General features: G+C 37.2%; 2 protein-coding genes across 3 annotated transcripts; both read left to right on the top strand.

Annotated features, from left to right (window-relative positions):
* Positions 1 to 21: 21 nt before the first annotated feature.
* samd7 (sterile alpha motif domain containing 7) lies at positions 22 to 12,569 on the top strand. Of its 2 annotated transcripts, none has more exons than XM_007563823.2 (9): positions 22 to 122; positions 7,433 to 7,569; positions 7,750 to 7,873; positions 8,837 to 8,961; positions 9,055 to 9,136; positions 9,928 to 10,604; positions 10,690 to 10,805; positions 11,412 to 11,522; positions 12,016 to 12,569. In XM_007563823.2, exons 1-9 carry the CDS (start codon positions 22 to 24, stop codon positions 12,250 to 12,252), a joined length of 1,710 nt encoding a protein of 569 aa, XP_007563885.1. In that variant the 3' UTR covers positions 12,253 to 12,569. The 2 variants fall into 2 exon arrangements, with proteins under 2 accessions (XP_007563885.1, XP_007563886.1); XM_007563824.2 differs by lacking the exon at positions 22 to 122 and adding an exon at positions 2,581 to 2,868.
* An 847-nt stretch (positions 12,570 to 13,416) lies between these two features.
* sec62 (SEC62 homolog, preprotein translocation factor) lies at positions 13,417 to 24,969 on the top strand. Its single transcript, XM_007563822.2, has 8 exons — positions 13,417 to 13,525; positions 17,695 to 17,803; positions 19,197 to 19,302; positions 19,476 to 19,665; positions 20,063 to 20,158; positions 20,229 to 20,289; positions 20,362 to 20,481; positions 22,024 to 24,969. The coding sequence occupies exons 1-8, from the start codon at positions 13,490 to 13,492 to the stop codon at positions 22,554 to 22,556; spliced, it is 1,251 nt and encodes a 416-aa protein (XP_007563884.1). The 5' UTR covers positions 13,417 to 13,489; the 3' UTR covers positions 22,557 to 24,969.
* The last annotated feature ends 609 nt before the right edge of the window (positions 24,970 to 25,578 follow it).

The following is a 25,578-nucleotide window of genomic DNA, read 5'->3' as shown; positions in this document are numbered from 1 at the left end:
TGCCAGGATGCTGCCTCTGCCATGATGCTGCCACTGCCAGGATGCTGCCTCTGCCAGGATGCTGCCTCTGCCATGATGCTGCCACTGCCATGCTTTCCAGTTGGGATGGTGTCTTTAGGCTTGTAAGTTTCCACTTTTTACTCAAAATAGAAACATTGTCATTTTTCCCAAACTCTTCATTTGTAGCTTTTATCAGATCAATGGAAATGACTCCAAAAATTTACTCATTTTTTTCAGAGTGCTTTTACAAATTATAATACGGTTCTTTATTTATTGATCCCTGATTTTTCCATAACGTCACAAAAAGAAGCAGGTCAAATGTGTGGCTCCATCTAACTCGAAGGTTATTGATTAATCTATCAGAAGCTTGCAAAAATCATGACATCATCATCATTGGTGCTTTCCTAAATTGTTTGAAATCATAATAATCTAAGATTATGTAAACTTCTATATTTGAAGAAGAAGTTAATAGAAAATATCTAAAAGAATCTCTATCCTTGTTCTAGTTAGAAAAAAAGAAATAATTTAGGTATTCTTAACAGACCCAAAACATGAAATTGCTAAAAAAAAAAAGAAGAAGTTATCTTTATATATAATCTGTTAATATCTGTTTACAGACTGTACTGTGTAAGCTCTTCCTCATCTCTCCGTCATCAGAGAGCCATATGTTGACATCTTTTAAAGAAGTATTGATCAGCAGATCTCCAGACTTTCTGTCATGTCACCCACTTTCTTCCACTCTGATCTTGACTCAACAATAGGAAAGTTAATAAATACTGAATGAAAGAGTTAAAAAGCTCAACAGAGAAGAAGTGTGACCAGAAAAAAGAGAAACTTTACACAAAACCAAAGAAACCCGTCATCTTTTGAGTTAATCTAACCACGTTACTCTTTGGGGATTAAATTGTTGTTGCTAAAATACCATTGTAATCTTTATAACTTGTTATAGATTTAACTGAAGAAATGTAGATGAGCTTACATTTCTTAAAAATCAGATTTTAAATTGTTTAGAGCTGTGATGATTAATAGATCTGCTTTATGTAGTTTATTTTGTCATTATTTTTATTTTTTATAGCAAAACAAAAACTTATGAAAACTGTCAATTTCACTGACTGAAAGTACAGAAATAAATTACTAGGGCTTTATTCCAAAAACCTAAAGTTACAAAAAGTCTGGCACATCAATAAAGAAATAAGGGTAAGACGAGTTATCCGTTGTTTTTATGCCAGTTCCAAAGCCAACGTCACTTTACACCAAAGGTACAAAATAAATTGTGATGAAGCATTTTCCCTCTAAGCTCTTTTGTTTTTGCATTTCTGCTATGTTTCAGATCATAAAGCTAATTTTAAGATCAGACCAAGATACCCAAAGTAAATACAAAGTGCAGTTTCCTCATTAGGATTTAATTTCTTTGAGGGAATAAACTTTCCAAATCAGTCTGGTCTTGTGTGAGAAAGTAATTGACAGATAGCATAATGAAGTGTTTCTGTATTTTACATCATTGTAGAGGAATTTTGGGCAACTCTTCTTTGCAGAATTGTTCAGTTCAGCCAAATTGGAGGAATTTTAAATATGAACAACCTTTTCATCAAGCAGATTTGGGTCTGGACTTTGAGAAGTCGACATTAATTTCTGACTCATTAATAGGTGGATTTGTTAGTGCTTTGAATTAGTATAGTGCTGAGCTGGAGAACCCAACACGGCTGCTTAATGTCCAATCTTGACTTAGGAATTTTTCTGGTTGAGAATAATATGTTTCATTGAGATATTGCAGCCTACTTCATATTGTCAGACAGGTCCTACAGTAATTTCCTGATGTTACACACCTGATGATAATTAGATGTTTGATTCAAAGTATTCTGAAATATGTTGTGGAAGCATAAAATGATTGAAAATCTATTTGTACAACATTTCTGTACCAATAACAATAATATAACTCTTGATCAAATAGTGCATTCATCCTTAAAGGAGGCTCCACTGTCTGCAGAGGGATTCAGATTCAGCCCCATGTTGCCCCCCCTCTGTCCCACCCCTCCACATTGTTTCTGCTGTTTGGCTAATTTTCTTTGCTGCCCACCAACTGTGAACAACTAGCTCCTCACTAGGCATTAAAGAAAACATCATTCAAAATGCAGACCCCTCCTTTAAGCTTGGTTAGCACAAACTGTCAGATTAGGAGGTCTGAGAGGATGATCCAGCCAATATTCAGTCGGATTTCTGCCAAATTACCACCAAGCATGTTTGGGACAGCTCTTTTGCACCCTGGGGAGCACAATACTCCTGACACCCAATCTAGACGTGTGTAAAAAAAAAAACAAAAAAAACAGAGATTACAAGACTGATCAGTGGAGCTGTTGCGGTCTACAAACAGCAGCGTTCAGTTTCTCTGCATGGTGCCACTAAGCAGTGAAGGAGGGGGCTGGCCATTTTGCCACTGGAAAAAGAAGCTAAGCATTTAGGTGTCTTAACTGTGGCCTAAAGTGCTAACACGGGATTAGTGAGGTAAACGTTGAAAGAGGTTTAGCACTCCATGCTTAGGGACCAGTGCTGCTTCAGTAATTACACATCAGTTGCAAGGTGCAGTGGGTGGTTGGATGGGAGATCATAGTGATGTCAGGACAGGGAGGGCTTACCGCAGGAGATAAGGCCAGCTAATGGAGATGAAATGAATCGGTATTTAAAAGGTCTCTCTTAGTTAAGGCACTTTGCTGGCAGCAGATTGTGCTCAGTCCGCTGCCCAGTTGGATGCTGAAGGAGACACAGAGGAGAGACGAGCTCTTATCGGTTTGAAATTACCTTCAGGTTGTATTTTTGTTTTTTCTTTTCACCTGAATTGCAGCAACACCTGAAAGCTCTGCCAAGGTAAAGGTAAGTCACTAAAAATGTTTTTTTTTTCACAGGTTTTCTTTCAGTTTTTTTTTTTTTGAGTCTTTTACTGCAACATGCTGCATAAACATAACCTCATGGGTCAATAAAATTAACCAAGCATCTAACAACATATTTATTTTTTTCTGTTTTGTTAAAATTCCATGTGAGAAACTAGATTGCATCAGCAAGAAACTTTATACAACCAACTAATACTGTTGTAATTACTCTATTAAATAAGCGCTTAAAATACTCAGTTAATCAAATACAGTAATTAGTTCAGCTTCTTCACGTGGGTCAGTAATAATCTGAAGGAAAAAGAAATAAAACAGGTTAAGCTAGCATTTTATTACGGGAAATTGTTTCTGAAAATGATATTCACGATGCACAAAAGTCTCAAGAAATGCAATCTGCTTCATGCAACTGCCAGAATGTGCATGGCTCCAACCTGTGTGTGTGTGTTGGGGGATTAGGAAAGACTAGACATCGTTTCTGTCTTGTCTGATATGACCTCCTCAGGACTCCATCTAAGTTGTCAGCAATTTTTCTCTTTAATTCATTCTTGTAATGAGATTAACCAGGCAACTGCAAATCCGAGGAGTCCAATCCCCGGATTTGGCAGCTGTGGTGTGGCCTCTGCTTGCTGAAGGAAATACGGCAGAGGTGGTTGTGTTTTTTTTTTCTATGCAGCTCACCTTTCGTGATGGATTCACTCGCACAAAACTAAAAGATGCTTAAAATGTGCATGTAAGATTTGCTTACCTCAGGAAAGTGAGCTGAAGTTCAAAGGTTCACTGGAGAAATCCAAACAGCGATATGCTGCAAGTTGGAGCTCATGTTTTGCCTGTAATGTTTTGTGTTTGCATTTCAGTCAGTACATCCAATTTTTAAAAAGTATAGAGAGGAAGACTGATGAAAAAAATGTCAATAAAACAACTCTCGCTGAACTTTGCTGGCTCGCTTAGTTTTTGCTTATGTAATAATTCGTTTTCTGAAGCTTGGCTTGTGTTTTACTGTAGCTACAATTGTTGGGTTGGTTCTTTTACACATATTTGGGTTATTTTGCCTGAACAGTTTTGTTCTCTTAGGATAAAATTAATATTTTATTTGCTACGTAAGATTAGCCATGTTCAACATTTACTCTTTTAACTCAAAGATTTGCTCATAAAGTTAATAGGGACAGTCAGTATTAGAAAAATCACTAAAGCTAATGCTAGCTTGATTAACTTCTGGTTAATCAAGCTAGCATTAGCATTTACATGTTGACCAAAGATTTGTTCATAAAGTCAATATAAAAATTAAGTACTAGGAATGATCAAAAATAAGTTTTGATTTTATGCAGCACAGTTATTCGCTTATGCTAACATTAGTTTTTTTTTTTTTGTTTTTTTTTTTTTGTGCCAATCTATGCTAGCACTAATACAACATTTAAACTTTGACCAAAAAATTGCTCAGTCTAAGTAAAATGAAGAACTTAAATTAAAAATATATTTATTAATCTTATGCAGCATGGATGTAGTTATTTAAGAGGATTCATTTCAGCTAACATTAACATTTTAGTTCCAAAAATAGTTTGTGGCGCTAAGTGGTCAGCATTAATACATTCACCAATTTGGCATAAAGTTAAGTGGTTTTAGAAAAATAGCATACAATTATTTATAATAGGCTGCACAGTGGTGCAGTTGATTTGAGTTTGTTCACTTTTACAAATATTGACCTCTTGGCTGCTAAGTACTTAGCATAACCTAAAACTTACTTTTTTTGACACTAAAGCTATGAGAAAATATTCTTTCATGATGTCAATAGAGATTAAAAAACAAAAATAAGCATCATTGTTCCTAAATTGCAGAGTGCTGCGGTCATTTATCATGTATATTTACTAAAGGGAACATTAGAATTTTAGCTAAGTGTGGTTAGCATTGTTAAACGTTCACATATTGGTCAATAATACAGTTCCTGTGAGTTCTTCTGTGTATTTTTGTAGAAACTTTGACTTCCACCCACATTCCAAAAATATGGAGTATCGAGTTTATTAGACTGTAAATTTACTTTGGGGTTCAACATCCTGTTTCTGTTGGAGAGTCTTATTTTCAAGAATAACAAGACTAGTTTTAATCTTGAGTGAGACAATAGAGGCGTTAACAGTGATGTGTCCAAAGTTGTGGCCTGCAGGCCAATTCTGGCCACGAATGTCTCACACCAGCAGAACCCACCTTTAAAAATGATCTTTGTTGACGAGATCTGCAACCATTTTTTAAGGAGAGATTGAAAACGTAAGAAAATACAACACATTAGAACCCCTCAAAAAATGAAATTGTATATCTTTCTTTAAGTAAACCAAATGTGCAGGACCCTTACTGTCTTTTGGCTCAACAATGAAAAGCTAAGTATTTTGTTCATTTCGTTAAAATATTTTGTGTTTTATACGTAAAATTACATAAGTATTTCAAAATAATATTTTAGCATCTTTAATTTAAAATTAAATCAAAAATCAAACTAAAACTGGCAGATAAGACATGAATGTGTTTGGCAAACCATCCTCTTTCCATCTGAATTAATCTAAAGGGCTGTTTCACCATTTTCACTGTAGTGGACTGCATCATCTCTAGTTTGAAATAAAAAAAAATTAAATTAAACTTGAACTGGGTCATTCTAAGATGAAGACAGATTCTCTAAAACACAGTTCAACATTTGTGAAGCTTTGTGGAAACAAAAGATGAGAATTTTTAATTTCATAGACACACAGCTAAAATCTCATTTAACATTACACCTCTAATATGAGGAGGTATTTGTCCTGTGTCACTTTTGATTCATGGGATGAATGGTTAAGTTTACCTTAAATATTACTTTAGTCACTTATTTGAGCTTTTACATTAAAATGCTTGTTGTTCTTGTCTTGAGATAAAACAGGAAACATAAAGTCCTTCAAATTTTCTCTACTCAAAACAAACTGAACAACTTTTCACCATTAAAAATTTTGATTTTTATATACTCTTTCTTTACTCAGATGAAGCTGCACATTTCACAAATCTTAAATACTGTGTGTGTGTGTGTGTGTGTGTGAACCTTGGGGATTTCAGTTTCCACTCCTGTTATAGAAATAAAAACTTTTAAAAAATCCTTTCCATTGATTTGCTGATGTTAGTGGTTGTGACATGGATAAGGAAGGCGCTAGATGTGGCATGTGTTCTTGCCACATAGCTCCACATAAACCGATTGCTTCCCCAGATTTATCCCCAAGGTGTTTTTGGGACATCCTGGGAGCTAATGGAGACTAATAGGCTTAGCACTTAGAGGTGTATTGTCCGGGATGCTTACTGGCAAGGTTTGCTAAGGGTAAAACTCTAAACGTGCGGATTACCTCTAACACATCCCTTTAAAGTGCTGTATAGCCAGGACTTAGCTAATAGGATCCTGGGGGTAGCAGGGGCCTGGGAAGGTGGGGATGGGGAGTGGGCCGGGCCAGGAAGGTCAGCAGATGTAGGCAGCAGACTGTTGCAGGACTAACAGAGGGATTACAGCCCTCAGATTACACGGCTTTCAGAGGGAACTTGAGGGACTGTGGATAATGCATGATGCCTTGGGGCATTTTTTCATGGCAGCATTTGTCTGGAAGGAGTTGGACATCAGAAACAATAAAAGTGCACAGTTAACACATGCCTGACAAACATATCAATCATGGGCTGATTCAATCAGCCTAAGAGGATTCATTTAAAGAGGCGGCCTGAGACATTCATGTTTGCAGCTGCAGGTTGGCCCTTAATTAGCAGAACTGGATTACTGAGTCATTTACAGTATCATATTTTGTAATGGGATTTGGGCAACACGGGGAGGCTAATTTATTTTTTCCAGGCTGCAAATTAATGCTTGTCTCAGTGCTAGACTTGAATCACGACTAAATGTCCTTACGAGGATAGAAAAAGTCAAAATCATCAGCAAAAGAGCATATTTGCTGGCCTTTGCATAGGGAGAGGATTTGGATTTACGGATTAATTTTGTGATGAAGGTTACAGCCAAGGTGGATTTAAGATTGTTATTAGTGGAGTTTGAAAGGTGAGATTAAGGGTGAGAGGATAATGTGGTGGATGACATCTCCAAGGGGAGCTTTAGAAAAGATCAAATTTAATGTAAGGAAACGTTAAAAAAATACATAAAGAAACATAAATAACACTGAGGTTGCTTGTTTATTTTCAGAAAAGATGAGAAAAGTCAAGGTTTCATGTTCAGGCTGAAAATGATGTCACATACTCAGATATTTGCTTTCATTGTTAATAAAGGTTACTTTTTATTCATTTTGATAAACATTAGAAATTATTATTTAATAAAGTATTAAATGATTCTCTAATTTTCTATTCATTTCGATTCGCGCCGCATTAAAAAAAAAAAGATATCTGCTGCCCTCTAACGGCAAAAAGAAGATACTACAAGTTAAGCGATTGGGAAATCCAAGCGAGGAAAATGTACTCAATAAAATCCAAACTCAAAACATTTTAAAATAATTCCGAATGAGTTCATCTTCATATGTTAAGCAGCAAATCACATTACATTAAATTCTGTTTGTGAGCAGGATTCCTGAGGAGGTCGAAGGTGGTGTGTTTGTGATGACCCCCAGGGAGCAGCTGAGGAAGATGACGGCACTGGGCGAACAGGGGACTCTGGATGAGAAGCACTGGTACCGGCTGGTCAACGGCATGTCAGCTGGAGGTGAGGATCCTGATCTTCATGCAAATCCAGCTTTTAGACTCATTATGTGGTGAATTTGGCAGATCGTCATGCAGCAGCGCCTGGAAGCTGAGGAGCATTTACAGTCAGGGCATGTTACAGCTTCCTGTCCTGTCAGGCTGATCTCAATGGCCTGTGCTGCTATTTTCTCTGCTCTTGTAGAACTGAGGCAAAGACAGGAGCTGATAATGAGGAACCAGATGGCCATGGCGCCGCAGATCCTCGCTCAGGGCCAGCAGAGGCTGCAGGGGGTCCCGGCACAGTTCGAACATCGATTTATGGAGAGGTCTGGATCTGAATTCACCTACATAATCAAGTCTTCCTGCACCCAAGAGTTTCAAGCAGACATTTTAAACTTTTTGGAAATATCTATTTTAGTAAATTCAACATTTTAATGGTGCAAAATTTTCAGTTTAGCAGTTTTGTCATTTAAATATATAATGAAAACATGTTTTATCCATCAGATGAAGCATGTGGATTATTTAAATCTTGAATTTAGAAATCCAAGCTTAAAATTGGAAAATAAATAGAGAAGCTATCCTACATTGGATATTTGTAAAAAAAAAAAAAAAAAAAAAAAAAAAAGATGTTATATTTGTCTTTGGATGCTCTAAACTAATTCTATTTATTTGCACTGGGAGCAGAAATGGCTCTTTAGACTGTAACAATCCAGAATAGATCATGCAAAAAGTTAAAAATAAGCAACAAAATTCAATGTTGAAATGTAAAATAAGCCAAAGAAGGGATGTCAACAACGGAGAGATAACCGATCTTATTCAACAACAAAAATAGCTTTACTGTAGTCCAGTTCATGAATATGTAGGTTTGGGGCCTTGAAGTCCTTTTAAGAAATTGATCTAAATACTAAAAATGACAACCAGAAAGCACATGTATTTTATAAAAGTTGCAAAAGACGAAAAACAGGACTTGAAATTAAAAAAAAGCTTAATAGAAGTACATTGGCTGTTTATACTAATTTTGTCGAGTCGAGGTTTTTGATCTCCTACGATTTCATTTTGTGGGTCAGAAGCTGGAAAATTTGTGAACTTCTGGTTTAGAGGGTAAAAACGTGGGAATGGCCTAAGCACAATTTTAAGCACCTCTAGAAACAGATTAAAATGAAAACAACTCAAAGGATTTTCCAGCAATCTGAAACTGACAGCTGGAAAAATGTGATATTCAACTAATTGTTTCTCAACAAGTTGTTCCACTACAACTTGTCTGACATCTCATCCTTTGACCTCATCAGGGAGCTGGTTCCTCCCACAGACATGGTAACATCCGAGGCGAGGCAGATGCACATGGGGCCTCACCTGGGCCCACCTCTTCCGCCCCACGCCAACGTCCTGCCTGGCAGAACCTTCCCGGGACCAGGTGAGCGCAGCTGTCCCACCTGAGAGAATTTCAAGCTTTGGTGTTAGGACTTAACAGGATGTTCTCTATTTTTCCCATTTTCCTCCTTCTCAGCTGGCTACGGCTTCCTGCCCTCGGAACCAATGGAAACGGTTGCCCGGCGACAGGAGCTCATACACAAGCAAAACATAGCAAGGTAGAGCATCATCACCGCACTTACCGACTGTGTTTGGTTTAGTTAGTGCAAATATCAGTACACTTGAAATAAGACAAATAACTTACAAGTAACTTTATAGCAAGATATAAAAGCCTGTTTAAATTAAGTAATTCCTTACTATTCATATAAAAAGTACTATAATGCAAAAACACAACATCTTGCCAAGTATTTTTGGCATCTTATAAGACAAAACTAACTTACAAAAAACTTTTTAGTAAGAAAAAGGAGCTTGCAAAGAATTATTTCATATTGTTATAAATTAAACAATCTTTCATTGGACCAAGACATTTTCCCCTTATTACAAGTTAAAATGTTTTGTTTCACTGGCAAATTATTTCACTTATAACTAGTACTTTTTTTAAAATCAATATTAATTTAGGAGTTATTGATTTAAAGCAAGCTTGTCAACCATATTGAAAAGTTACTTTGGTTTGTCTTATTTCAAGTGTACCAAAATATTTGCAGTAGAAACCAGATCAGATTTAGTGTAGTTTCACTAGTAGATTATTTCACTTACAATAAGATTTGAAGTTTGAAGTGAAATAATGTGACAGTGGTATTAATACTTTCCCATCAATATTGAGGAATTATTGGCTTAAAACAAGCTCTGATATCTTGCTGAAAAGTTACTTGTAAGTTAGTTCTGTAGTAAGAAATTTGCACTACAAACTCGATCAAATATTCTCGGCATGATTTTGTGCTAAATTCTCTTAGCAGCAGAAAGTTTGTTCTTACATTTGCACCAAATGTTTGTGCTGACTTATCTTCAGGATGGAGATGAATGCCATCCTGCACCAGAAGGAGCTGGAGAACGCTCACCAAAAAGGGCTGATGGGGATGGAGAATCCTATGTCGTACCATTCCAACCCCATGCTCTTCAGGGGCCGCCAGCGCATGCCAGACGGCCACGACGTCTTCGTCCACCGTCCCTCCCTGGATGAGCTGCACTCCAACAGCATACTCATGTCGGCCAGCCCCTACCCACCCATCAGCTCACTGCACAGGGAGAGAGGTCGGAGGGCTGGGCGGAGGCCCGCCGTCCACAAGAGCACGGAGAACCAGGCGGCCAACCTGAAGGGCCAAACTGAAGACAAAAGTGTAGAGCAGAGTCCAGAGGCCACGTCTGGAGAGGAGAAAGAGCTGGAAGCGAAGGGGGACGCGGGAGAAGAGTGCGGCACGAGTAAAACACACCACCAAACGAAAACAGACTCTGAGCTGGCCACAGGAAGCAGGAAGAGCTACAAAGAGGGAGAGGCCGGGCTGCGTAAGACCTGCGCCGCGGCTCAGGACGGGTGTTCAGATATGACCAACGGGGCTTCGAATGATAAAGAAATACCCGGTCAGTGTTCTGCTTTCCAGGAAAAATTCATTTACCCTTCCACCGGCGGCGCTCTCACCGGGATGCCTTACGTCTTCCCTGTCCCAGGAAACGGCTTCCTTCCAACTGGTGAGTCTGTATAAGCAGTATGAGAATTACAGCTTCATTTAAAACTATGAGATGATTAAGTTAACATGTGCCTCCTGCTTTCCAGGTCCACCAAATCTCTTTCTAAACGGCGAGGAAGTACCAGAGGACATAAGGAAGTGGACGGTGAACGACGTCTACAACTTCATCAGCAGTATCCCAACATGTTCAGAATACGCTCAGGTTAGTCATGAGAACATCTCTATTTCTTCTGTTTCTTTTCTTTGTGCTGTAGAATTGTACTATTACAAAATTATGTTTTTAACATATTTGTTAAAACTCTCACCTTGTCATGAAACAAGTAATCTGTGAAAAGATCAAGCTTTTCCATCTCCTCCCAGTGCTGTCATTGCCATTTGAAGAAATGCAACCAAAAACAACCAATCAGAGCCAGGAGGAAGGTCTTAGTGCTGTCAATCAACCTTGTGTACGCTGCTCAATGAGCTAATGATGGAGAAACAACTTGCTTGATGATGGAGAAACAACTTACGAACTAGCTTGAGTATTCATGCTAGGCTATGCTGTAGCGAACCAGATGTTGTGTAGCAGAAAGCAAGGGGAGTGTGTGAGCAGTGTATACACTAGAATGATTGACAGCACTAAGCCCCTCCTCCTGGGTGCAGATGTCATCAGGACAAGGGGAAAGCAGAGGAGCCTGATCTTTTCACAGTTTAGCTGTCTCATATTGTACTGTCACAACAAAATGACAGTTTCAGCAAATATGTAAAAACATATTTTTTATAAATTTTACAAACTGCAGCTTTAATTCTTCTGAAAATATTTCTCCAGACGTTTAAGGACCACATGATTGATGGAGAAACACTGCCGCTTCTTTCAGAGGAACACCTTCTGGACACGCTGGGGCTCAAACTAGGACCGGCTCTGAAAATACGTTCACAGGTACACAGACCCGAAGTTAAAAGTCAATGTTTACAAAACTGGGTAATTTTTGCCACATAAATTACATTGTAATCTACATAACTAGTGATAATAAACAACAAAAACTAAACTAAACCCCTGAGTACAGAAATTTCCTATAAAAGAACACAAAAACATACAAGTTGAGAAATTAAGTCAAGAAATGGCTATAAAAAAGTAGCTATTCATTTAAAGATATTCATATTACAGGTAAGGGAAAACTTTAAAAGTTTAAAATAATTGAAACTGTGACAGTGAGGAGGATTTTAAGGAACATAAAAAAAAATCTCATTGCTCACTACAGTAGTGAATGAAACCTAAAAATGTGCAACCCTTTTTGATGGAGTATTTGTCTCTAAACCAGAACAGCAGAACTTTAAACTTAGAAATCGAAGAAAAGTTCAGCTGATTATTGCCATCATCACATGCAGCTTTCTGCATCTAACCTACATCTACTTTGCTTGCATGCCTGCAGGTCTCCAGAAGAATGGGCAGCATGATGTACATGCTGAACCTGCCTCTCTCCGGCGCCGCTCTGCAGGCCGCCTCCGAAAAGCCTGGGGACCGCTCGCCAGAAATGGGCTCCCCCGTCAACTGCAACAGCGAGGACATGGTGGCGAGCCCGAGAGACCCAGAGGTCATCAAATCCACGGAGCATCTTCACGAGGCGGAAAACAGCTCCCCTCCTTCAGCCAGCAGTGAGATGGCCTGATCTATGCAGACACCAAGGACAAATATGAACTGAACCAGGTTCAGGCCTGAAGAGCTGTTTCTTTTGTTTACATCATGAGTTAGTGTTAACGATGGTATTTTCTGCTCAATATGCCCATACATGTACATAGTAAAAAATAAAAAAATAAAAAAATTGCGTTATGAAGTGATACAATATTCTTCTCTTTAAATTTTATACATTATAGTTTCTGATTGTAGGTTTGAATTATTTTTCTAAGCTGATGATTCTCTTTGTTTATTCAGCTGAGCTAAGAACAGTATAAATTATATGCTCTGCAAAAACACCAAATCTATCCAGAAAAGTATTTTTGTTCTAGTTTCAAGTACTTTATCAATATCCAAGAACTGACTTAAAAGAAGCTATTATATATTGCTTAAAAATTACTTTGAAATGAGTTTTTTTTGTGTTTCAAATGTACTTAGATATTTGCACAAGAAACTAGACAAAAATACTGGAAAGATTTTGTGTTTTTTCAATTTGAGAAACATTTAACAATTCAGCAATGCCTCATTTGTGTATTTTGCATCTCCTGTTTGATACTTTTTTGCATTTGTTTGTTTAAAAATAAAGAATTTTTCTACAAATTAATATGTAGTAGAATCTCTCTTTATATATAAGTGTCAAGATAAAGCATTTAATGCATACAGCTGAATCACATCTCACACACAATATTACATGCATCACTGCAATTAATCCCATTCAAACAAATCTGCTGTAATCTCTTGTAATATTCCCATTGAAGAGAAGTCAAGATGGCAAAAGAAACAGGGTCACCCAGAGGCACAATGTCTGAAATACGGCACTTGAGTTTCACATTTTGTAGGCCTAAATCTATACTAAAATAATTATTAAAAAAATAAATAAAAATAGATTAATTAGAAAGTTATTTTTTATGTGGCATATCTTGTTTCTTATGAAAAAAATAAATAGTAAAATATGCAAGGAACATATTTTAAACATGTAAACATTAAAAGTAAAATTTCTCCTCACCCTCATTTTATACAAATCAAAAACTGAACTCGTACTTCAATGTAGTATTTTACAATTTACTGAGCGAACCATAATTAATGTGAAATCGCTTCACTTTGTCCATTAAAACTAATGGTATTAAAATCCTATTTTACGGGAGTTAAGAGTTGTGAATGTAAAGCTGTTTTCTCGCTGCCGATGAGTCTCGCGAGATTTTACCCACGGGGTAGCTGAGTTGGAGAGGATCATGGCGGAGCGCAGGAGGCACAAGAAACGGATCCAGGTAACATCACTTCATTCGTGATGAAACGTTGCTTCCGTTGGTTGGTACACTACAAATAAAATTCGGGGTCGGTTTGTACGGCTAACTATCGGAATATAGCCCTAACGGCAGCCTTTTCTGACGCAAGAGTCGTTAAATAACTGAGAGCAATTGAAGCTGTAAGTGGCTAACGGTTGCTATCATTAGCAGGGTAGCGAAAATAAATAGCAGTTTTTACTACACTTTTTCTAGTATGCTACTTGTAGCACTCATACGTATTTCCCCTGCCATTTTGGGGACGTTTCTCCGCTTTCTGTCTTGCTCATCCTTGCAGTCGGTTTTCATTTTCATCGAGGCAGGAGTGGTTATAAATGTTTTCTGGCTAAGCTGCGTCAGCTCTAAGCACAGTGTTTACATAACGTGGGGCAATTTAATTAGTGAGCTGACACAATACACTTCTTTATAGGTCCAGGAAGATGAATTGTAGACCCTCTTTGAGCGCCTTGAAGACAAAAACTTAAGAGTAAATGGACATAGTACCTACAGGCTTCATTAACTTCGTCCTCACTAGTATACAATGTGCAGCTCACTTCCATTCATTTGAATTATAGTAAATTAAAAAGAAATAGGACGAAGGTGAAATATTGCTAGAAAATTCCCAGAATTAATTTTTCTCGATGCTAACCTAGAAAACAGGATGGATGCCTGGCAGCTTCTAAATGTTTTGGTTGATCTGTATTACAATACTTGTATTTACTTCAGTAATGAACTGATCAAAGGAATCTTGCCTCAAACATAACTACATGCCTAACTATTTTGTTTTGATTTGATTTCATTCATTTGTTTCAGGGTGATTCATACCTTTTTAGCAATTAAAATTAACCTTTGGTGTCTTAGAAAAATATTGTTACAACCTAAACTTCACACACTGAAATGACAGGCACACATTTATTAAAATGCACCAAATTAAATGTATCTTTTATTTTGAAAGGGAATTAAATTAAACTAGAAATTCATTTCTGTTTTCATTTTCAAAGACTTAAATGTAGGGATACATGATAACCTTTTTTTTTTAAACCAATAAACAAATAACCAATACCTGTAAATAAGAAAGGCTAGTGAGCTAAAATGTAAAGCTGTGACATCAATACTCAAATTAAGACCACAAACAGTTGATTTTTTAAAAGAAGATCTACAATTTTGAAGTGAAAACTTTTACTAATCCAAGATTTGACAAAATATTTAAACAGAAACCATGTCTAAAATGAACATTATTTAAATAAGGTGCATTGCTTATATAAATAGGTAAATTAAAACAAGTACTCTAGAATTGATCAGGGATTTAAAATAAGTACAAAACGAAAACATCATTGTATTCCACATGCTCAGACACAAGTTAGATTTAAAGTACATTCATATATATTACTAAATGTCACTTTGGTTATTAAAATTAAATTATTTTTGGCTTTCTTTAGTAAGAACCACCTTCTTGGTCTTTGTGACGCTTTTTGTTCACTAATGTTCTCTAACAAACTTCACAGAACGGCAGGATTAATACTAAGGTCGCTTTAAACACAGGTGGGCTTTCTTTACTAACTAGGTAAAGTGGTAGATTTTATTTAGAGGTATTACAGTAAAAGAGGCAAAATAAACTTTCTGGCCACACTGAACTGTTCTAAAAACCATGCATTGTCTTCCTTCCCCATAACAACTACTACTTCGTTGGTCTATCACAAAAAAATCCCAATACAATATATTTAAGCAGTGTTTCCCAACCCTGCTTGTCCTCAAGGCACTCTGTCCTGTATGTTTTAAATGTTCCTCTGCTTCAACATGCCACATTCAGATGATTTCAATTCAGTAAAACCCTGTTAATCAGCCATCAATTGAAATCATGTGTGCTGAAACTGGGGAATTCCTAAAACATGCAGGGCAGTGTGACTTGAGGACAAGGGTTGATTAAAGGATGGGGTTGTAAGGTACAATGTGAAAAATGTCATGAAAACTTAGGAAGGCACTGTTGGTTACAGTGTGGTACTCCATAATAACTATAATTCAGCACTGAGCATGCAGTTGACATTTTAAATGTGCAGACTGAAACCACAAAGCGACCATCAGCATTTCCTTAGAACGGCTGTATCATTCAGACCTGCTTATTTGAGAGGAGCTTATCCTCCTGCGATCAACCCAGGTAGGTCCTCGGTCATATAAACTAACAAAGAGATTCCCTATTCCTGCCAGGTGCAACTGATCTGTCTCTAATGGCTGCTTCTCCAAACAAAGGGGCGTTTATAAGCGCGGTTGTTCCTCTTGGTGGGGATCAAAGCCAGCTGGACTGAACGAAGCAGCACAGAATCTCTAGATTGATTCTGCCTTTTTGTTTTTTCCTTCGCTGCCATGTTGCTCAGCGCTGCTAGCAGCAGAACAGACGACACAGATGTTGAATGAGGAGTGTGTGCCGTAGGAGGCCGATATATTGCGTTGCTGTTGTCGCTACATCATCAATATGTGTGGAATTGCAATTGGAAAGGATTACGTGGATGTAATATTTGGTTGACTCTACTATTTTGTCATTCATTAAAAATCTGTTTTCCAATAATGTATTTGTTCATTTAGATGAACTTTTAATGTCCATAGTTAGTATTAATGACCAAGATACTAAAGGGCAACAGGAAGATCAGATGGAAACAAGAGAAATCATGCAACCCCAGCAGTCAGGAATCGCTGCGTTGACTAGTCACTGTCAGATTTTTATAATAAATCATATTTTTATATTTTGTGCTTGCAACTTCTTGTCTGTTGATCATAAAACTGGTTTCTGAAAATTACAGAGATGAACAAATTGAACCTTCAGTACCAGTTTGTACAGATTACCTTGTAAAGGGAAATAATGAAAATGTAAGATCAGCATTTGTCAAGTATTTATTTTAGGAGCTTATCAAATGTCACAGCGTGTGTAGAGAAAACAGTATGTCTGAAAGAAGGATAAACTGGATACAAAAGATAACATGTTCTTGGATGTAACATTTAAAGTGTCTTTGCCATCTTCTATTGGTTTCCAACATTCCCAACTCCTCCATGCCATATTGGATGTTTGTAGCTTTATAGGATAAAAGAGGAACTTTTCTGCTTTGTTTAGCCTTCCTGTTAGCTACTAAAAGTCTCCCTGACAGCTGGAATGAAATACAGATGTTTCTAAATACTGTTTTCTATTAGGTAGCTTCTCGTCTTTCTCTGACCTCAGATAAAAATGGCAACTTTTAGTTTTCTTCTTGCACCATTAGCACCCAAAGTCATCTCAGTAACACTTTGCAGCCAATTTCCCTTTGCATCTCAAAACATTACATTTGCTTAAGATCAAACTTATGCACAGCAATGCAGAATTAGCAAAGCATGTGTTTTATTTTCTCTCAACGGACGTTGGAAGACGCTGGCTTTCCCTCATTACTTACAGTCTTGGAATAAAATTCTCCCATGAGTATTAAGCTGTTAGAAACTTTACATACTGGTGCAGAACTGGTCAAAGAATGACTTGATGCTTAAATGTTTGGTTGTGGCCAGTCAGTCCAGCAACGCAGGCAGCATTTCATACAGACCTCCATATCTGCACCAACATTTTGATTGATTTCTAATGTCTGTTCACCAGGAATCAGGTAGACTCTTAATATTTCTACGGAAATTATCATAATAAAAACGGTTCCGAGACAAATTCTCCATTGATGTTCAGAATTGTAATAAGAAAACTGGGCTCTCAGAACTTTCAAAAGGTTTTTAGACCAACTTGGAGCAACCATCTATCCAGTTTCTTTAAATTATTCTTCCAAATTCCAACATTTTGCATAAAAACGAGCACAGGAGGGGTAATACTTTTGGCTTTGTCATTTTTTTTAGTTTCCTGGCAGCATTTCATTACATTAATGAATATACTGACCAAACTTTGTGGAGATTTTCTCTTTTCTTTTGGATAAGTAGAAGTACTACGGTCTTTTATTATGGTTATATTAAAGTTTTTGTGTGATTTATTTTTGATCTTAATGCTGCAAGATGTTGGACTCTTTAAAAATATCAGATTTCATATTAACTATAATTTTTGCAGGTTAATTTTATGTTTCATACATTCTCTAATTGTACCCAGTGGGATTTCTTTTATTTTAATAGTAGGACCATAATAAACACCATTGTGTCTGCAGGAGGTGAGCGAGCCCACCAAGGAGGAGAAGGCGGTGGCCAAGTACCTTCGGTTTAATTGCCCCACCAAGTCCACCAACATGATGGGTCACCGAGTCGACTACTTCATTGGTTAGTGCTCAGCTCAACAAACACGAGGAAAGCATTTTTCTGCCTCACAGGGTTTATATGTTCTGTATTTCGTGGCACAGCTGATCCCATTTGTCAGTTGCTGTGACACACAGTCACACGGTTATCTAAAAAAGAGGTAATAAGTAGCAGTTATTGTCAGTTTTATAGTTGCTATCCACTCCTACTGCTCAGAAAAGTACAAATAAATATTTAACTTCAGTAAAGCAGGGAATAAATGATTCATCCCAATAGAAATATGTTTTAAATAGATTTGTATGCTCATAGTTTCAGCTAATCTTTGTTCGGTATTTCAATCTAAATGTGGACAAACATGGATAAAATCAGGATGATGTCTGGTTGGTTTCTGCATAAGACAGTGAGGTGATAATAGTAGCTGTTCCTTGCAGCTCATTGTTACGCTGTCAGGCTCTGTTATTGTTCAGGGTTTAATTGTCTGTGGCGGCAGGCAGCTGTCTACACAGACCAGACTCTCATCAACTCACTGCAGGTTTGTTAACTGAAGCCAAGAAGAGATAAAGACAATACCAGACACCGGCGTGGAGACGGAGGAGGAACAACGACCTTAAATACATTTATCCAGAGCTACAACGGCGTAACTTAGAGCAAATTCATGTGTTGAAATGGCACAGTTAAAGTCCAGAGCTAAATCCAATTAAGAATCTGTTGAATTGATGTGAAGATTTTCTCCAGATAATCTGATTTATGTTGAGCTTTCTGATCAACATCACTGTATTAGGGCTGGAACCATTAATCACCATGAATGTATTATTGAGATAATTATCCACTGATTTAGCATTTAGACTTGAAAGAAAGATCATTTGGTGAAAGAACAACATTCTCAGAGCAGAAATTAAGACAAAACTGTACAAAAAATATATACGTTTTGCATTTAAGGCAGAAAAAACCTTTTGTACATATTTAAATAGTAGGTTTAGATTCCTGGATCAAATTCTGTAAACAAACAAAATCCCATATTAAGCAGCTTTTACTGTGCAATTATTAATCTGTTAATTCCCCAAATAATAAACAGATCAGCCCTAAACTGTATTAACATTAATTAATAATGTAATAAGAGCTGAGCCTTTTACATGTTAGAAGTATTTGTCTAGCTGCAGATTCATCTTTTGCAACAAATGATCACTAAAGGAATGCTATTACTGCACCTTAGGCAAAATGTTTTTCTTATTTTGAGATTAAATTAAATGGTTTATTTGCATCTTTTAATGTATTTCTACTATTGTGTAAAACAGGCTTAAATGATAAATTAGCAGAATGTGGCATTTTTTTAAATTCAAATAATCAATAGGTTAATAGAAATTATCATTAGCTGCAGCCCTGGAGACGTGACGTTTTACTGTTTCTCTGCTTTTAGCCTCCAAGGCCGTGGACTGTCTGCTGGACTCCAAATGGGCCAAAGCTAAGAAGGGAGAAGAGGCTCTGTTCACCACCAGAGAGTCGGTGGTAGATTACTGCAACAGGTCCGTAAGCACATCCAACGTCTGGCTGGATCACTGACTTTAGCAGTTTTTAGTTTCCAAAGCCACAATTTCTTACACTGTTTTATGTTTATTTTACTTTGAAAATGGAGGAACTTCAGCAGTAAATATCACTCACAGCTCCTGAAGATCAAATCTTTTCTTGTTGTTTGCAGACTCTTAAAGAAGCAGTTCTTCCACCGAGCTCTTAAGGTGATGAAGAAGAAGCCAGAGAAAGACGCTAAGAAAGAGAAGGAGAAAGAGAAAGTCAAGAGTGACAGCAGCAAAGAGGAGGAGAAAAAAGGGAAGAAGGAGAAAGAGAAGAAGAAAGAGTCTGAAGTTGCTGAAACTAAGAAAGAGAAGAGTGTAAGTGGCTCAGAAAAACTCTAGAAATGGACAGAAATTATAGGTTTTCTGCAGCTGCATCTTACTTGTAGCCAAACATCATTTTGGGTCTGTCTAAAGCACTTCCCCTTATAGATCCACTGGCACAAAATGATATTTGTTCTCAGTTACCTTTACTCTGAGCTGATCGACCTCTAGACAGTCAGTGAGTTGATGTTTACCCAGCTGTGAGTTCAAACTTTAAATCTTTACTCAAGAGGTAAAACTTTGTGTGAATCATATTTGATTCAGTTTAAACAATTTTGATAACTTTATTTTTAAGAATTATGTTACTATAACTTACAATTTGTTTTAATTTCAAAAAGAAAGCTCCACAACGAGGGTTGTGATTATGAAACAAGTTTTCTTTGAACGTTAGGATGAGAGCCCAGGAACCCCAAAGAAGAAGAAAGAAGTGAAGAAAAAGTTTAAACTGGAGCCTCATGAGGATCAGCTGTTCCTGGATGGGAATGAGGTGGGAACCTCTGCATCTTTAATCTTTCCCTCAGGAAGTGAGAAGTGTAACACACGTCTCTTTGCTGCAGGTGTACGTGTGGATTTACGACCCGGTTCATTTCAAAACGTTTGCGATGGGTTTGATCCTCGGTAAGTCAGGCCTGGAACCGAAAGGTTTCTGCAAATGGAGGGATCACCTCACCTTCTTCTTCTTCTTCTCAGTTATTGCAGTGATTGCAGCCACCCTGTTCCCGCTGTGGCCTGCAGAAATGCGTGTTGGAGTTTACTATCTGAGTGTTGCAGCTGGCTGCTTTGTGGCCAGCATCCTGCTTCTAGCAGTTGGTGAGTAGAACTGCTAAAGTAAAACATGTTTTTCCATACAGTCACAATAATGTTTTAAAAATACGTTCATGTGATGTTTGACTCAAAAGCAGCTTTAGATTCTTTAAACACTGATACCAAAATGTAACTAAAACCTCATCGCCAACCGTTCTCATGTGTTCCTCATGGAGAACCATTTAATTCAGAATTAAATAAGTAATTAGACAAATAAATATACCAATAAAATAATGATTAAAAATATCTGGAGCTTATTTTGTTAACAATAGTTATTATAGTTATATATAATAATTATTATCTGTCTACGTATTTCTTTTTACTAATTTTAAGATTTACTTATTCACTTCAATATTTATTTTGCGATTTATATATTTATTTATTTCCACCAAAAAAAACTTATTTGAATATAAGAATATGAAATAAAGAGCTTAGAATAAAAACAGTTAGAAAAATAAAAGTATCTGAAATATGTAAAGTAGCTTACAAAACAAAAGTGACAGAATTATCATTAATTATGAAATAAATGAAGAAATACATAAATTAAATAAATCTTGAAATAAGTTCTAAAAAACTGACAATATTAGCTTCTCGTTAAATTATTTTAATTTAATTTTTTCATGGAAACATTTATTTTATAGAGCATTTATTAATTATTCATTAATAACAATATTCATTTGTTTGAATTAATGGACTCTCCATAGATTTCTTGGTTTTGTTTACTAATAAACTCCAATAAACTTCTAAACAACATGTGTCAAACTCGAGGCCCGGGGGCCAAATCCGACCCACCACAGCTTTGTAGTTGGCCCTCCAGTCTATAGTTGGCTACGTAAATAGATCCTTACAGTTAACAGTTGATCGCTTGAATGTTACTTTATAAATCAAATCAAATCAGTTTTTATCTTTTTCCTGCCAAAGTATATCAATCAGTCCATCCAGTTTTTCCACAGTTGAAGAATTTCACATAAACTCAACAGATCTCTGCAATTTTTTCACACTGATGCATCTTTGCAAATGTTCTTCAAAAATGTTCTAACCCATTTAAGTGATGCTAACTCCCACCAGCAGGTGGCAGTATTTCTTACTTGTACTACACCTCAGCCTTACTTGATGTCAAGTTATCAATGTGGCAGAAAAAAATCACATTTACCATTATGCATGAGTGCAAATTTTAATTAATAATAGTATTTAATTTTAAGAAGTACTTATTAAATGTATTTATTAGCATTTTAACAGTTTGTTGATGGGTTTTATTAATACATTCTGGAGCAACCGTTCCGTTGTGAACATTTCTAATATTGAAACTCCCCAAAATGATGATGAGTTTGACGTCCTGCTCTAAGGAGTTTACGCAACAGATTTGTTTTTTAGTAAAGGTGGTGGAATATAAATGCACGCCACACTTTTCAGATCATTTTCTATTGAGAATATTGAGAAAGAACGTACTCATGCTGATTGAACAAGAAAAAAGAACTACATTTATCAAAGTTTTATGGTGCGCTGTGAGAAAATGGCTACCTGTCCAGTTGTTCCTTCTCTCCTCAGCTCGCTGCATCCTCTTCCTGATTATCTGGCTGGTGACCGGCGGACGCCATCACTTCTGGTTCCTGCCCAACCTGACCGCAGACGTGGGCTTCATCGACTCGTTCAGGCCGCTCTACACGCACGAATACAAAGGGCCGCGAAGCAGCGACAAGAAGGGCTCCGATAAGACTGACGAGAAGGACGGTGCCGCCTCCCTCAAGGCGCAGAAGTCTGACAGCGACGAGAAGTCGGACAGCGAGAAGAAGGACGACGAGGAAGAGGACGAAGACGAGGAGAGCAAAGAGGCGAAGGGAGATGCAACGGAAGACCGCCACTCGGATACGGACAGCGATCGTCGGGAGGACGAAGGCTCGCAGCACAGCAACGGAAACGACTTTGAAATGATCACCAGGGAGGAGCTGGAGCAGCACACAGAGGAGGAAGACGACGAGGAGGAGGAGGAGGAAAACGAGGAAGAGGGAGAGGAGGAAGATGAGGAGACGCAGGAGAGAAAAGAGGGTAGCGAGAGTAAAGTCCAGACTGCTGAGACATAAACTTCCTGTTCCATCATTCTTGTTTCCTTCCTCTCCCTGCTGTGATCCCAGGACCTGCTCGTCCGGCCTCTCTCAGCACAGAGGCTCCATCTCATGTTGTTGAGATCTTCCTTCCACTAAACAGAACCGGGATAGACACAACGCTCACAGGTTTACGGCCATGATGATGGGGAAAATGTTTAAAAAAAAGAAGAAGCAGCCGCCTTACAGTGGAAATGATTCCTTTCCAATTAATTGTTATTTATGTTAAAATGAAACTGCTGTTTGCCTGAGGAACCTGCCGGTCCAAAACACCGCCTGCCAGGGTCTTAACATCATTTGGAGAACAAGAGGTCCGATCTAGACGATGGTGGGGAGTCGTGTTTGACCGGTCAGGAGGTTCTGGTGTCATCTGGTGAGTCCGGTAGATTCCTCAGGCAGAAGGATGATGCCAGCTGTTCATCCTGAACTCAGCCAGACGGACCAAATCCCCAAAACCACAGAGGCAGAATAAAGGTTTGCAGAGTAGTGCGGGTCTCTGCAGATTCATCCCAATTCATTAATTTATTCACTAATTCAATTCATAGAGGAAAACTTCTACATTACACAGATTCATTGCATATGTTCAGATATTTTACTTGTTTATTTTGATGATTATGTCTTACAGCTAATAGCCACATCAGCAGGCCTTTTCCTCCTTCCATCCTTGTGGCCTGTGCAGTTTTTGTTTTGGGTACTTTTTTCTTCCACTTAACTTTCTCTTGAAGCACTATTTCGTGCTTCTCCACATCTCATTTTTTTGCCACGTTTTCCTTCCACTCAACTTTCAATTAATTTAATTCAGTTCATGACGGTTCTTATTTTAATTTTTTTCTCATTAACTGTAAGTCTTAGTCATCACTACAAACAAAATAAACTGTTGAAACGTTTCACCGTGTAATAAATCTTAGTTTCCCTTTTTGAACTGAAATACTTTTTAACTCTAATCAATTGAGATGCATCTGTTTTTTTTTAAAATCATCATAGTGCAGTTGTCCTCTCAGTATAAAATATTTCTTCATGTAATTTATCTTTACAAGTACATTTAAGCTACCGGAGACAGCTGGCATGCAATTTTTTTTATTTTTTTTATTTTTTTTTGTTAATACTGCAGAATTTGCTGAAGAATTAACTCTGTAAGAGCTAAAGTTGGGAACAAAACCAGATCTAAAGTGAACTCTAGTGCCAAACACACCAAATAACTAAAGCGATGCATGATTAAAGCTGAGTTCTGTTTTATTAAAGCCATTTATTTTGTAACCGCAGTGTCAAAAAGCACAGCACAAAGTTGTTAGCATGCAGGTAAACAGAGAGGATTCTGGTCTCAATGAAACCGTTAAAACTGCGTTCACACCAGACTCACCCGAAGGAGTCGCATCGAGACTTGCACAACCAATCAGTGGGCTTATTTTTTGAGTCCAGATCCGCTCACTGATTGGCTGAGATCCAGTCACCGAGGTCCAAGCTGTACTTTCACTTTATCTTTGGGTTAGAAATGGGTTAGACGCTCTTTTTAGGCATAGCAAGGAGTATATTTAAGTATAAAACAGAAATGTATCATTTATATATGGATTCTATTAATGTATCAGATATATGCATATAGTATTCAAAGTCTAAACCTATAAAACAACTTCTTTTCATTTGTCCTGTCATTGTTTTTATCTAAATCATAGAATAACTTTTAAAAGGTAGAATCTGAGAATCATTGGATTGCAGCATTATTACCATTCTTATTTTTTATTAGATTTGCCGCTATGTCAAAGTGTGTGATGTGGTTGGTTGTGAGTTACCAGGTCTATTTTTCTCCCTCTAACAAAGAAACCTGAAGTTTCCTGTAACACAATCTGATAAAAAAAAGGTTTAACATCAACACAGTTTTCTGTATGTTGTCTAGTCTGTGTTAAGTATTTTTTTTTTTTTTCTTAACGTATTCCTAACGAGGTTCCGCTTTCTGATTTTCTAATTTGCATGTCGTCCTGTTTATCATTGTTTCCATCCTTTTTTTTTTATTTTCCCTTTTTTTGTTTTAAAACGGGCAAAAGTGCATCTGTTTGCGGCGATGCCAGCGGCTCAACTCTGATTCTCCACACAAACACGAAATGATTCTCCCAGCTGTTCTTGACTGTTGCAAACTATCGGTCTGTTGTGTATCGTAGTATTACTCTATGCTGCTGCTGCTGCTTCTCGTCGCACATTTCCGGGGAAAATTCAAGTAAAAATGTTTAAAAAAATAAAATAAAATCTTCCACATTTTATCTCTGGTGTCTTTTTTTTTTTACCACCTTGTCGATATCACTCTCAAGACGGTCTCCCAAGATATCGAAGTGTAATTTACTGAAATTGGATGTCTGGATTATATCTGTATGTTATCATTGCAATAAAAACCTAGAAAGCATCAAGAGAATGTGTGTAGTTTCTGTTTCTGTGGGGAAAATGTAAGGGTTAAAACAGTTTAGGATGTAATACAAATATATCTTGAAAAATGTAAGTTATTTTAGTAATTTAGTTTGAAAGTGAAACTCGGATCCATTCATCAAACTGCTTATTTTTGTTCATTTTGATTATTTATGAATAATAAAACAAATATTTCCTTCTCAGAAAGCTCATTCAATGAGTTCCTATTCTTGTTTTCAATTATTACTTTTTTCTTCCACTTAACTTTCTGTTCATATACTTCCCTGTTGAAGTCCTGACACAAGCCAGAAAATTTAAAAACAGAATATCCAAGACCACAGTTTTTCTTCCTTAGCTCACATTTCTGATGATTCCTGTTCAGAAGTAGAATTTCCACAGCTGTAACCTGTGGATGCATTTATTCAGTGATAGTTCAGGTTTTCCTGCCTCCAATCTACAGAAAAATCTGGATCTTAGTCACTTATTCTTGCAAACATTTTCCTGTCACTCAACTTTCTGTGAACAGTCAGTTTCTTCAGGTGTTAGTCACCATTAGCCAGACAAATGTAAAGACAGCTAGATGTCTTGTATATGTCTTTAAAAACATTTT

This window comes from Poecilia formosa, unplaced genomic scaffold (genome assembly GCF_000485575.1).
Source record: "Poecilia formosa unplaced genomic scaffold, Poecilia_formosa-5.1.2 Scaffold151, whole genome shotgun sequence".
NCBI lineage: Eukaryota > Metazoa > Chordata > Actinopteri > Cyprinodontiformes > Poeciliidae > Poecilia > Poecilia formosa.
The sequence above is the reverse complement of the archived record's forward strand: the minus strand, read 5'-3'. Positions and strand labels throughout refer to the sequence as shown.

Bases quoted from the DNA above. Each gene is read 5' to 3' on its own strand.
- samd7 (XM_007563823.2), top strand. From the start codon at position 22: ATGATGCTGCCACTGCCAGGATGCTGCCTCTGCCAGGATGCTGCCTCT. The intron at 7,570-7,749 runs GTGAGGATCCTG...CTGCTCTTGTAG, and splicing joins CAACGGCATGTCAGCTGGAG to AACTGAGGCAAAGACAGGAG. The intron at 10,806-11,411 runs GTTAGTCATGAG...ATATTTCTCCAG, and splicing joins CATGTTCAGAATACGCTCAG to ACGTTTAAGGACCACATGAT.
- sec62 (XM_007563822.2), top strand. From the start codon at position 13,490: ATGGCGGAGCGCAGGAGGCACAAGAAACGGATCCAG. The intron at 19,303-19,475 runs GTCCGTAAGCAC...TGTTGTTTGCAG, and splicing joins GTGGTAGATTACTGCAACAG to ACTCTTAAAGAAGCAGTTCT. The intron at 20,482-22,023 runs GTGAGTAGAACT...TTCTCTCCTCAG, and splicing joins CATCCTGCTTCTAGCAGTTG to CTCGCTGCATCCTCTTCCTG.